The sequence below is a fragment of the Hippopotamus amphibius genome, chromosome 7, assembly GCF_030028045.1.
Source record: "Hippopotamus amphibius kiboko isolate mHipAmp2 chromosome 7, mHipAmp2.hap2, whole genome shotgun sequence".
NCBI lineage: Eukaryota > Metazoa > Chordata > Mammalia > Artiodactyla > Hippopotamidae > Hippopotamus > Hippopotamus amphibius.
In genome coordinates, this window is record NC_080192.1 from 113,484,488 (window position 1) to 113,499,174 (window position 14,687).

Consider the following 14,687-nt stretch of genomic DNA (forward strand, 5'->3'; position numbering starts at 1 on the left):
TGTGTCTTGGCAACTCAGGAAGACTGCCAAACACTACTTGGGTGTCCCTCCATGCACGTCAGTCTTGAAACTCTCTCCAAGATATTAAGCTGCAACGATTGTAAGGCTTACTTCATTTATTTTCCTGAGGATCACTGTCCTGCACAGCCTGTTATTCAACAGTCTGAAAAGCACTGGCAGGGTAAATACAGTTCCTGTTGCTTCATCATGGCCAAAAGCATAAGTTCTTCCTTTTCTTTACCATCTAACTGGTTGCTATTTGTACATATAAAAAGTTTTGATTTCTGCTTATTAATTTTGTACCTCACTATCTGATTGAATTAACTTTTTTGTTTGTAGTAGTTTTTTAAGTGCCCCTCCCCAGGTATACAGTTATATAATCTGTAAATATTTGCACTTTGAATTTGTAGCCTTCTAATTTGTTTTTATGGCCTAACTGCAATTGGTTAGTACCACTAATAGAATGTTAAATAACAATAATATCAATGATAATGAGGATACACTCTATGCAGATTATGCTTTAATAAAAAGTTTTTAAAATATTAATGGGAGTCTTGTTCTTCACTTTAGTGAAAATGTTTAAAGCATTTCCCCCATAAAGCAGGATATTTATTTTTACTAAGAAATATTTTATCATGTTAAGGAAATATCTATCACTATTTTATGAATGTTAAATTTATCAAATGCCTTTTCACCATCTATAGAGATGGCTGTTAACTTAATAGTAAACAATATTAATAGACATCCTAATATTTAACAATCTTGATTTCCTGGAAAAAATCTCTCTTAGTCATGATTAGTAGTCTTTTAATATGATGCTGGATTCTGTTTACTAATATTTTATTAGCTTTTGTATGAAATGCTCATTTTTCTACAATATTTTCTGGGGTTTGGTATCAAAGTAATACTCACTTCACAAAAAGTATCTGGTGACATGATGACTGAGAATTGCTTCAAAATACTCCAGTCTTGGGGAGCAGTGGGGATGGGGAGAATAAAACAAAATTGGTCATATGTTGACAACTGTGGAGCTGGATGATGAGTATCTTATACTTCATAATATTCTCTCTACTCTTATGTATATTTGAGATTTACTCCCAAAAAAGGTAAAAAGTTTTTTTTTTGCAAAATTTCCGTCTTTCCTATGCTTTGGGACAGTTTAAACAGCACTGAAATTACCTACACTTATGAAGTTTGGAAAACTCCCCTGTTTAAATTTTCATTTGCCTGTGTAATTGGTTTTGGCCATTTATATTTTCTTATAAAGTTGATCACTTCATCCAGATTTTCAAATACACCTCTATAAAGTCTTTCTAGCTTTGGGTACTTGTGTATCCTACAGGTGAACTTTTAAAAACGTTCCATTATGGTAATTTTAAAATATGAACAAAAGTAGAGAGAATAGCATAATGTACCCATCACCTGGTGTCAATAATTGTCAACAAGCATTTTGCCACACTTGTTTCATTCAACCCCCGCATCCGCTTTTTTTCTGCAGTATTTTAATGTATATCATGTTATTTTACCAATACTTCAGTAGGGCTCTCCAACTGATAAAGATTTTTTCCCATAACCATCATGTCATCATCATCCCCTTCCCAAATTAACAATAATTCCTTAGTATTATCTAGTAAATATATAATTTTTTGAGATGGGAGGAATGTAGGCAAGAAAAAGCCAAAAGAGAGACAAACACTGAGACTCTAAGAGACTTGGGGAGAATGAAATACCAAGGTCTCAGTGCAGAGCCCAGACATGAATCCATAGAAGGTATATTATATTCTGAGACTGGAGTAATGGAGGAAAAGATAGATGAAAGAATGTCTGCTGAGAAGAGGGATTTGAGGCGATCAATTCTGATAATTTCTGCCCTCTAATTTTCCCAATGAACTAGAAGGTAAGTTTGTTGTGAGGAGCATTAGTGAGTAGGGAGTTTGAGGAGATGTGACCAAAGACAAGCAAAAGGAGAGACAGATGACCCTGAGGAATGAAGGCCGCAGATTTACATGGGCTCCAATCCATATGGCTGTTTGATGCTCTCCAGCAGTACGTATGTGATTAATATGGAAGCAGGCAAGACAGCAGCACTGATCTCAGTTGGGGTTCGGCTGAAGAATGCATGGAAGTACGGGATCCAAGGAACTATGAGTATTAATGAAAGTCATCCAGACTAGATAAAGAAGGCAGAAAAGCCAAGAGGCAGTTATCGCACCCTCTCTTGATCTCAAAGTAAATAAATGGTTCAAAAAAGGTCTTAGTGAGAATAAGAAATGAAAGAGTAAGAAAATAAGAGAGCTCATGGGCTAAGAGATTATGGTTAAAGAAAGATACATTAGAATTTAAGCTTTTAGAAGTGGTGTACTTATGAGGAATGTTGAGGTCAGGGTATGGACATAGAGAATGGGAAGGTGAAGCAGGGTAGAGAGGAAGCTTACTGACATTGAGAAGATCAGGAATCTTAGGGCCATGGCATTGGTGAGCAAAGTCATAGTAAAGTCATTCAGGGTAATGGCAAGATTTAAGGCAGAGAGAAACAATGTTAGTTGGGAGCCAAAATCCTTAATGAAATTTGAGGAGTTACCAGAAGGTGACTGATGACAGAGATGATAGGGGCAGGGGATAAAGAGTGATACAGTTGAATGGCACGTTTCAGCGACCAGGGATTTCTGATAGGGGCTGAGTAGTAAGAATCTGAGAGTAGCACTGGAGAAGAAGACAGGTGTTGATTCCTCTCCCAACAATGAGGTACGAGTGATGTCAGGAATCTCTCCATTTGAGAGGTTGAAGAGGAAATGATTCTTCTGATATTCAGTATTTTACATGGCCCAAACCATACATAGTTTATTTCAGTAAATCTCAAATCCTCACTCAGCAAGCATACTGAATTCACCTAATTTTATTTCAGTAGATTTTCCTTCTCTTCATCATCATCGCATTTTGAATTTTCTTGAAAAGAGTGAAACTTTATGACCTAAATTTTTATTTTTCTTATTAAATTTTTTAACAATACATAACTCCATATAAAATTTTACCTTAAATAATTTAATTGCTTCTGTCTGTAGAGCTTCTGAAGGTAGTGTAGTCAAAGGAGAAATGATTCCTTCTTTGCTGTGACACAAAGTAGGGTGTCTCCATATCTGAGAGGCTAAATACAGAAAGAAATATGAACAGGAAACAGAAAGAATCACTTATTTTGGCCTCACATTAAATTAGCCCTTTAGAAATTAGCTCATTCAGTCTTGGCTCACAATTTAAGTCACAGAAGTCATGAAAACCTTTGATAACATTATTTTATTTCAGTTTCCAGGCCACTGGGATTCTCATATTTCTGTTTTGGATAAATGAAATCTAGAAGAGTTTGGTACATATATTCTAAGCCAAAACAAGTCTACCAGGACATTGTCATGTTGCTTAAATGTATTAAAGACTGGTGACCTAGGTGGGGAGACAACTATACATGAGAGGAGGTAGGGGGAAGATACAGAGAAGAGAAGCCAGAGCAGGAAGATTGAAGTCATTCCTAAAATCAACATTTATTAAATTCCTATGCTAGACACTGCACATAAAATGTGATCTCTATTATAAAGTAAAGCAGAGCTTAGAATGGGGAAACCTTAGCCATAAAGAAATTTTCAATGCAAAGCAACAAATGCTATAAAAGTGTTAAATGGTAAAGTGCCTTGAAACATAATTTTAACATTTATTAGGCACCTTTCATGAGCCAGATGCTGAGTTGGGATGGGCTGGCTGGGGGAGCTCCTAAGGTAGGTAGGATTTCATCAGGTTGGTGAGGAAAGTGAAGGAAGAAGGATGTTCCAGGCAGAGGGAGTAATGTGAGCAAAGGCAGAGAGGTGCAACAGGATATGGCATGTCAGAGGAATGATGGTGCCCTTGGGGCCAAAAAACCACAGTGAGAATCCTGGCCTGTGACAAGCAAAGCCAGTGAGAAGATAGGTACATTGCAGGGAAACAGGAACCCATGAAGTGAAAACTCTATTAGGCTAAGGGGGTTAGGGCCCATTTCACAAATCATAAAGACTTGTACATTATAAACTTACAAGGTTCCCCTTCTATAGTTAGCAATTTGCAAACGAGTTGTTCAAATTCAGATCCAACATTTACATTGTTACTTCCAGCTGCAACAGTCAGGTGATAAAGCCAAGTGTCCTTAAAAATCAAAACATATTAATAGAGATGTTAACCAAGATATAGTTTTGATGACTTAAGGGAAAAAACAACTTGCATAAATGGTAGAAAACCCCTGGAAGAAAGCTCTTAATTTTTAAATAATAACTAAAAGCCACTTAGTCAAAGAGTTCTGAAGCAGGCTCATTTGAACTGTGCTCATAGTACATTTTCCCCATTGTTCACATTTTTATTATTTTCTATAGATGTTTCTTAGAAAAGCATAAGAAAATTTAAAAAGTAATATGACATTAAGAGGCTGGAATAAATACAACCAATTAATATTCTTTTAAGAAATACAACAAATTCTATCAAATTTAGACTCTGACTCCTAGTACATACAAATAACACATATTAAAATACCTAGAAAATTCAGAAAATTTAAAGAAGGAAATAATACCCAGAAGGGACATACCTCAACACAACAAAGGCCATATAAGAAAAGCCCACAGCTAATATCATACTTGATGGTGAAAAACTGAAAGTTTGTCCTGTAAGATCTGGAACAAGGCAAGGATGCCCACTCTTGCCACTTCTATTCACCATACCACTGGAAGTCCTAGCCAGAGCAATAGAGCAAGAAAAAGAAAATAAAAGGCCTCTAAACTGGAAAGGTAGAAGTAAAATTATCTCTCTTTGCAGATGACATTATCTTATTTGTTGAAAACGCTAAAGATTCCATAAAAATGCTGTTAAAACTAGTAAATTTAGCAAAGTTGCAGGATACAAAATCAACATACAAAAATCAGTTGTGTTTTGTATACACTAACAATGAATTATCCAAAAAGGAAATTAAGAAAACAATCCCAAAACAATAGCAAAAAATAAAGTAAAATAAAATACTTAGGAATAAACTTAACCAAGGAGGTGAAAGATTTGTGCACCAAAAACAACAAAGTGCTAAAGAAAGAAGCTAAAGCAGACAGAAATAAATGGAAGGATATCCAGTCATGGTTGGAAGAATTATTATTATTAAAATGTCCATACTTCCCAAAGCAACCCAAAGAGATTCAAAGTAATTCCTATCAAAATCCCAATTTTTTTTAACAGAAATAGAAAAAACAATCCTAAAATTCACATGGAACCACAATTATCCCCAAGAAGCCAAAGCAATTTTGAGCAAGAAAAACAAAGCTGGAGGAATCATACTTCCTAATTCAAAGTATATTATGAAGCTACAGTAATCAAAATAGTATGGTACTGGCATAAAAACAGACATTAGGTCCATTAATGGGCCTAATGATTGCCCCATTAGGCCAATGGGACAGAATAGAGAGTCCAGAAATAAAACCATGCATATATGGTCAACTGATTTTTGATAAGAATGCCAAGAATACAGTGGGCAAAGGATAGTCTGTTCAATTAATGGTGTTGGGAAAACCAGATATCCAAATGCAAAACGATGAAATTGAACTCTGATCTCACACGATACACAAAATCAACTCAAATGGAATAAAGACTTAAACATCAGACCTGAAACCATAAAACTCCTAGAAGAAAACACTGAGAAAAAGCTTCTGGACATCGGCCTTGGCAATGATTTCTTAGGTATGACACCAAAAGCACAAGCAACAAAAGCAAAAATAGATATGTGGAAGTATATCAAACTAAAAACTTCTGTACAGCATAGGAAACCATCAAAAAAATGAAAAGGTAACCTACTGAATGGGAGAAAATATTTGCAAATCATATTTCTGATAAGGAGTTAATATCTAAAATATATTTAAAACTCATACAACTCAATAGCAAAAAGATAAACAACCCGATTAAAAAAAGGGCAGAGGATCTGAAAAACATTCTTCTAAAGAAGACATACAGGTGGCCAATGGGTACATGAAAAAGAGCCCAACATCACTAATCATCAGAGAAATGCAACTGAAAACCACAGTGAGTTATCACCTCACACAGCTTTTAGAATGGCTACTATCAAAAACAAACAAAGACAAGAAATAACAAGTGTTGGTGAGGATGTGGAGAAAAGGGAGTTGTTACACTGTTGGTGGGAATGTAAATTGGTGCAGCCACTATGGTGCAGCATGGAGGTTCCTCAAAAAATTAAAAATAGAACCAATACATGATCCAGTAATTCTACTTCTGGGTATTTATCTGAAGGAAGATTTGCAATATAAATTTATATAAAAGAGTAACTCAAAAAGATATACGCACCCCTATATTCATCACATCATTATTTACAATAGTCAAGACACGGAAGCAACCTAAGTGTCCACTGATGGATGAATGGGTACAGGAAATACTGTATATACATACAATGGAATATTATTCAGTCTTAAAAGGGAGGAACTCCTGCTATTTGTTTTTATTTATTTATTTATTTATTCATTTTATTTTTATTTGGTTGTGCCAGGTCTTAGTTGTGGCAGGTGGGCTCCTTAGTTGGGGCATGTGAACACTTAGTTGCGGCACGCATGTGGGTTCTAGTTCCCTTACCAGGGATTGAACCTGGGCATTCTGCATTGAGAGTGTGGAGTCTTAACCACTGCACCACCAGGGAAGTCCCAGTCCTGCTATCTGCGACAACATAGATGAATTTGGAGGACACTGTGCTAAGCGAAACAAGCCAGACACAGAAAGACAATTACTATATTATACCACTTACATGATGGATCTAAAATTGTCAAGCTCATGGAAACAGAGAGTGGAATGGTGGTTACCAGAAGCTAGAGGGAAGGGGCAATAGGGCGGTATTAGTTAAAGGGTACAAAGTTGTAGTTATACAAGATGAAGAAGTCCTAGAGATCTATTGTATAGCATAGTGCCTATAGTTAACAATATTGTATTATAATACATACTTAAAAATTTACTAAGAGGGTAGATCTTATGTTAAGTAGCTCTTATCACACACACACACAAATAATAAATAAGAAAAGAGGTCAAGGGACTTCCCTAGTAGTCTGGTGGTTAAGACTTCGTGCTCCCAATGTAGGGGCCCTGGGTTTGATCCCTGGTCAGGAACTAGATCCCGCATGCTGCAACTAAGACCCATCACAGCCAAATAATAAATAAATAAACAAATATTAAAAAAGAGGTCAAGAGGAAACTTTTGGAAGTGATGGATAGGTTTATGGCATAGATTATGGTGATGGTTTCAGGAGTACATAATTATTTCCAAAACATCAAGTTGTATACATTAATTATGTATAACTTTTTATACGTAAGAAATAAAGAAAAAACAGAAAAGAACCCATTTTTCTGTTTCCCAAATATACTGTCCTTTTTTCCCCTCTATTAAAATATATGTGTACATTATACTGTCACATAGTTGAGATTATATTAAGAAAGTATTTATACTATGTTAGTAAAATTCAGAAATTATAATTATCTATTTTTAATATAAAAAGACATAAAGCTGCAGGATATTTTATCATACAGATATATATTTAATCAATTTCCTATTGTTGAACATTTAGATGGCTATTAATTTCACACTGCTTAAAAAATACCATGAAATCTAACATCTGTTAAGTAAAAAAAGGTGTCTATTTTCTGTGTTTGAAACATATCAGAAATAAAATTATTTTTAAAAGAATACTATGTCCAACAAATTTATATGTAAATCTTTGATTGCACTTAAGATGATTTGAAAATTGTTACCAATACTTAATCATATTAGTCTAAATCACTCTAAATCAACCAATTAGTTCTTACATACCTTTTCATGCTTGGATCCAATTAGGAGGTAAGTTGGACCTTGGTCTTTGGGGTGGATCACAATAGTGTAATGTGTGGATAACAGACTTCGCCCACTGGCTTCATAATCTTCATCTGAATCACAGGATCTGTCAACCTCATCAACTTTAGCCTCCCAGAGTTTGATCTGACCTAAGGGAAACTAAAGTAAATATTAGTAATCGTAAGGAAGGAATTTTCTAAATCTTTTTCTGCTAAAATTTTTCTTAGTCCTTTTCATTCTTATCTTTATAAAGCATACCTTTTTTTAAATGAATGCCTAAAGGTAACTGGATTATCCACATTGTTACAAAAGTGGTAGGCACAACAAATATGCCAATTGTAATATAAAAGCACAATTTGAATACTAGACATTTAGCTTTTGTGGAAAAAGCAAGAAGCCACTTTTGTTCAGTGGTTCAGATTATTCATTTGGACCAAAATGACAATTATCTAGTCAAGCAATTAGATTATTCTGTCAAAATATTCACTTGACTTGTTTCCCGACAGAATTGATTTGATTAAGCTATGGTATCAAAAGGACAAGTGTAGACATAGTCTCAATACTATTGATAGAAAAAGCAAAAAAGTTAGACAATTAGTGTGAAGAAGTATGATTAACTATCATCCTGAACCCCAATAAATGAGAAGTGTTTTGAGGCTATATATATATATATATAAAACATGTCACCAAAAAATGCCATGATTTCTTCCATCTTAAAGGTAAGAAAAAAATCTCTAAAATGATTTCTATTAAATTTTACCTCCTCTTTTACTGACAAAAAGAATTATTTGCTGTGTTGAATATTTAGCTTATCTGTTTTAAAACTTTTGCTTTAATTAAGTACATCTATTCAAGGAACATACACAGTCTGCTTGATGTCTTATCTAAAATGTAATATTATCTGCCTAATAACTGATTAATAGTAAAAAATTGATTCATTTAATTAAATGTGTTGTCTTTTATGAGAAACACTGCTTTCCCCAATTAAATTAATAACAATTATTTTCTGAGTAATTACTATGTGCAAAGCACTATCCTGGGCATTGAATGAAGAAAATTTACTTCGGAAGGAAAAATGCAAACTTAACTTATCTATACTTTCAGAAAATAGAAAGGTAGTAGAACAAAAGCAAAATAATAGGGCAGAAAAGTCACATTAATAGATAAAAAGCAAGCTTTTAAAAAAAGGGATAAAGGAAACTAATTCTACTATGATAACACATGACAATACTATCCTAATTGTGTGCTTTAGGCATATCCAATCTATAATATGACAATCAAAGTTCCATCCACCCCAATATTTACAGATGATTATTCCTTTTACCAAAGGATTCACCAAGGCTCCATAAATAGTGGATAGACCTGATGCTTTTAAATATTTTGACTGAATTTTTAAAAAGACACTGATGGAGATAGAGACAAATTGTTTCTGAAATGTCTATAGCACAAAATGAAGTAAGCCTATACTGATTCATAAGCATTCTCAATACTTTTCCAATAATTATAATGGATTTCTGCTCATCTATCTACATTCTTCAGACTTGTTCCTTCTTCAATCAGTTATCCATTTTTATTAAATAATAAAAATTAGTAGTAGTAGTGGTAGTATTATTAGTATTAGTACTCTACTAATAATAGCAAATTTTTAATTGTTTTTCTATTTATAAAACACAAGCTTATTATAGAAATTTGGTAAAAAATAGAAAGGTATTTAAAAAAGGAAGAAAATAAAGAAAAAATCATCCATAATTCTAGCACCGCTCAACATTTTGGTATAGTTCTCTCTGACTTTTCTGCTATGTGTAGGTTTACAGAGATGTGCTAGACTGAGAATTATAAACTCAGTATCCCAACCTTCCTCTGAAGTCTCCCTGTAATTGCAGAAAAGAAGCTGAGAACTATATCTGTCAGAATCCTCCTCCCTGTATGGTTCCAAATTAGGACTTGCCTGAGAGAATTTACAAGTGATGTGGAAGGTTACGGGTGAAAGACAAATCATCATTCTCCTGAGACAGCTGCAGTCAGATTCCCGGGCTGATGTGAGCGTCACAGAGGCTTCTCAATAAACTGCTGAGGACCAGCTGCCTCTGTGTCTTGTGCTCAGACCACTGGTGCTGATTTCTTAGACCTTCAGTGGCAGCCTCTTCCTCGACCTCTATTCCCCCAACTTTTCTAAAAGTTACCTAACTTTTCTAAAAGTTATGTATGTCCTTAACTCTACATTAAAACTGTTATGCCTGGAATCCACAGAGTGGTTTCTGTTTTCCTGACTGATAACTGAGTTAGGGTCATACTGAACATACTTGTATTATTTTTAAGAGCATATTCCCACATTACATCGGAGATATCACTCTTAATGGCTGCCCTGTGTTAATTCCCATCGCATGAGCGATACTGAGAATAATGGCATGCATTTTAAATATGGCTAGTCAGAACTGAGCGTGCAGGCTGTGAAAACAGAACAGAGAAATACTAACTGACCTACATGGTCAGTGGACCAAGACGTTTAGTCTCATTAACACAGTAATCAGTCATAGGCTGCTATTCTGTGGAGCTGGCATCACCGTTTTATGCAAATATTCTTGGCCCATGTTAGTTCAATTCTCATAGTTTCAGTAATCCAAAGGTGACATGGTGTAGGCATAATGATAATTAGGCATATATTTCATCTTTGGAAGATATCCATCTTTTTACTCTGAAAACTAAGACAACTCAATTTCTTGGGGGGAGGAGAATAGTTAAAAATGAACAAATGGGATATAGATAGGTAGATGGATGGATAGATAAGTGGTATCTAGGGCCTGGGACAGGACTGGATTCTTTTCCCTCCCTAGGTCTTTTTTCCTAGCTTGCCGTTCCCTTGACTCAACCTTATCTAGTCTGTCAGACCTGGAAAATATGAGAAATTGATGGTTGAGAGTGGGACACAGGAAGACTTTTCTAGGTCTTAGAAGAAGCATTAATTAAAAGTTGCTGAGGCACAAGAGTGTAAAGCAATTATATTCCAATAAGGAGCTTAAAAAAAAACAAACCTACAGACACAATTAAAACAATAAAAAAAACAGTTGCTAAGGCTTCATATATGCGGAATATAGAAAAATGGTACAAATCAACTGGTTTGCAAGGCAGAAATAGAGACACAGATGTAGAGGACAAACATATGGACACCAAGTGGGGAAAGCGGGGAGGGTTGAGGGGGGAATGAATTGGGAGATTGGGATTGCCATACATACATTACTAATAAGAAAAAAAATGCCAAATTGTACACTCTAAAAAAAAGAGAAAGTTGCTAAGGCTTATAATTAAGAGTCAAAACCCCTGTAGTTCTATGATTACCTTAGCGGTAAATTTTATGCAAAATTTCAACCTTATCAAAAATTCTAAAGTTTGAGCTAGCAACAGAACAGTGAAAGGGAAAACTTGAAGCCATAACAAACAAAAAATTCCTCTAATTAGCATATTAAAAAAATACATACCTTATCCTCTTGACTACGAAAATAATATAATGTTTTTCCTATAAGTGTACACCAGACTCTCTTGGAGTAGCCATGTTTTACCTGAAATCATATTTCAAAGAATTACAAATGTAGCTTAGAACTCTTAAAATATAGTTTATTCACTCTATTTGAAGCTGTTCAGCTATCCAGTTTGCTCAAGGTGTAAGTGATATTCCAACTAGACTATCCGAATGCTATTTACAATTTACCTGTTATAGTAGTAGCATGGCATGTTTGCTTTGGTGCTCAGCATTCAACATTTAACGAATGTTAAATTAAGACTGAAACTTAAGAATTCTAGTGATTTCCAAAATGTAAGAGAGTCATTCAAAACATTTGATGTCTTCTCCAGAAGTAATGATACACTGAACACGTTTGATGCCTGCTCCAGAAGGATACACACAAAATAATAAAATAATAATATTAAAAGCTATTATTATAATATTGAGTATTTCCTATATGTCAGGAACTATGTCAAGTGACTGAGATGGAACCTGAATCTGGTCCTTGGCTCTGAATTGTCAGAGACAGGTCTAGGTACTGGGGAGACGGTTATGAACGAGACAGTCTTTTTCCTCAAGGAGCTCACTGCTTCGTGAGGAAGACAGATAACTGACCCAGCAGTGTGCTGTATATCTTCATCAAGAACACAAAGAGTTTGCACACCCAGATGTGGTTTTTCGTTTGTTTGTTTTGTTTTGTGGGAGACATTTTACCAAAATTTGTACTGAATACTGTAGGTTTTTCATCATTTGGTGGCTTTATGAAGATCCTCACTGTGAGCTCCTCTCTGCCCCAGTCCTGCCCAGGTACAGGCACTGAAGCACTGAAGATCTTTGTCAGACAGTCCCAGCTACACCCTCAAGCCTAGAAAAACAGCAAGAATCCCATTCCCATCTGTGGGTAAGATGTATAATAGGCTCCATTGCCCCAGACCTAGGATGTGGTGTGCCTGGTTGAGCTTGCCCTATAATCCCACTACCCTGGCAGCGCTGCCAACCTCTGCCTTGAGGTTTAACCCTCTCCTGTAGCAGTTAGAGTTGACTTCAATTTGGAGAGACCCACCACCTGGAAACCAAGACACTGCCCAGTAAAACTAAAGCCCAACATTCCACTGTCATGCTTGCCCATGATGATAAATACGAAGGAGAAAAATAGAGCAGGAAGGGAGAAGGAAGCGCCTGGAGAAGGGGGGACGTGTTTTACAATTTAAAATTTAAGATGGTCAGGAAGGCATCACCAACACTGAGCCAAGCCTTGGAGAAGGTAGATGAGCAAAACTCCAGGCAAGGAAGGAGCAAGTGCCAAGGTCCTGAGACAGTGTGTGCCCATGTGTCTGAGACTGAGCAAGGAAGGGGAGAGGTCACTGGGGAAGGGGCAGCACATGGGGGGTGGGGAGCACACATATTTTGCAGGGCCCTTGCAATGACATAACATATAAACAGACTGTTGGGACTTCCCTGGTCGTCCAACGGGTAAGACGCCTCACTCCCAGTGCAGGGGCCCTGGGTTCCACCCCTGGTCGGGGAACTAGATCCCACATGTCGCAACTAAGAAGCCCTCATGCTGCAATTAAAAAAGATCCTGCATGACACAACGAAGATTCCCTTGTGATGCAACTCAGATGCCGCAACTAAGACCCAGCACAGTCTAAAAAAAAAATAAATATTAAAAAAAACAAAAAACAAAAAACGGACTGTTCTGATAGTTGTACACTGAGAAGAATATAAACTATTGCCACAACGGATTTTAAAGTCAGCAAATCAGTAGACGGTAGAAAAGGCCTGGATTCGGAGGTCAAATGGACCAAGGCTTAAATTCCAGTTCTGCCACGTACTGGGCGGACGATGGCCTCGGCAACTGATTTAACCTCTCAACTTCTGTCCTTAACATGGGATTACTGTACACCTCTTGGGGCTGTTGTGATGACCAAAGAAGAAAATGTAAATAAAGGATACTAGTAGTTACTCAATAAATACTTCCTTCCTCGCTGTGCATAAGGAGAAGCACAACAGATGTTTCATTTAAACCCACCAATGCAGCCAGCCTTTGAGCTTTCAAAACTGCGGTTTAAGCAAACAAATAACTCCACCATCTAACAGTTTGATGGATTTAGAATGTTGCTTGAGGAAAAACAAAACAAAACAAAATGTGGCACTTGGCAAGACATGTTTCAGTTTAATTAAATTTAGAAACATGTATTTACAGATAAATATCCTGGAAGTTTTAAATAGTTTGTGTCATACAGTTTTTTTTTTTTTTCTTCTTTTAAACAAACTCCAGAAAGGAGTCTTACCAAACCTGAAGCATAACACATCTGGCTATAGAGAGTATACTTTTGAAATGATTTATCTTTAAAGAGAACAATGTGTGCCTTTGAGGAACTACAAATTAAAGACTTCTGCCAACTTACTATAAAAGCTGTGTTTTACAAACATAGTCCCTTTTTTTATATACATCTGATTATGTTACAATTTCTTCCAACTCTGACTTATTCTGAAAAAAATCATAATAAAACAAATTACACTAGAAGAATCCTCACAAACATTTAAAGAGAATCTCAAACCTCAGGCTTTGGTGAACTAAACAGTTAAAAGAATAATTTTGCTACCTTGCATCCATAACAAAGGTACTTATATTAGTTCTCTCTGAACCTGTGATGACAAACAGTATATCATATCCTGATTGGCCTTTGCTCTTCTCTCCTCTCCTATATTTTCATGCCTGGAGCCTTCTCCACCGCAAATCCCGCCATCTGCCTTGCTGACTTCAGCATCTAGGTGAAACTCCTGTGATAATAATAGCTAGCATTTTTGGTGTGTTTATGATGTGCCAGGCACTGTTCTAAAGCACTTTACATGCTTAAATAATGTATTTACTTCCCAGCACCCTGTGAGGTTGGCACTATTACTATTCCCATTTTACAGATAAGGACAGTAAGGCACAGAGCCTCTAAGTAATCTATTCAAGGTCGCACAAGTGGCGACGGTCAGAGCCAGGACATGCACCTGTGCAGTCCGGCTCCTGAACTCTTGCCCTAGCCTCCTTGCTACACTACCTCCCTACAATCTTAACTCACAGTTCCTTGCCCTCTTCATTTCTAAAAACCTATGCTATCTCTCCATTTTTGCCATTCATCCCCTTGGCCACATCCTGGTCCTTTTTTCTTCACTGGGAACCGCTCTACTTCTGAAATTTACATTCTACTTTCTGATCTCAACCTCCCCTCAGTTCCCTCCCTCCTTACTCACACCACTCCTATTCTTTGACCTCATCCAAAACTTTTAAGTCCTCAGACTCTTCCGCTTTATTCC

General features: G+C 36.2%; 1 protein-coding gene across 1 annotated transcript in view; it reads right to left on the reverse strand.

Moving 5' to 3' along the window:
* Positions 1-14,687, reverse strand: part of PLEKHH2 (pleckstrin homology, MyTH4 and FERM domain containing H2) — a 104,493-nt gene that overhangs the window by 31,008 nt on the left and 58,798 nt on the right. The window contains exons 17-20 of the mRNA XM_057743217.1: positions 11,353-11,433; positions 7,856-8,035; positions 4,059-4,167; positions 3,033-3,145 (exon numbers count right to left, since the gene is read on the reverse strand). Of these exons, the coding sequence (XP_057599200.1) occupies positions 3,033-3,145; positions 4,059-4,167; positions 7,856-8,035; positions 11,353-11,433 (483 nt within the window). The remainder of the gene's footprint in view (positions 1-3,032; positions 3,146-4,058; positions 4,168-7,855; positions 8,036-11,352; positions 11,434-14,687) is intronic.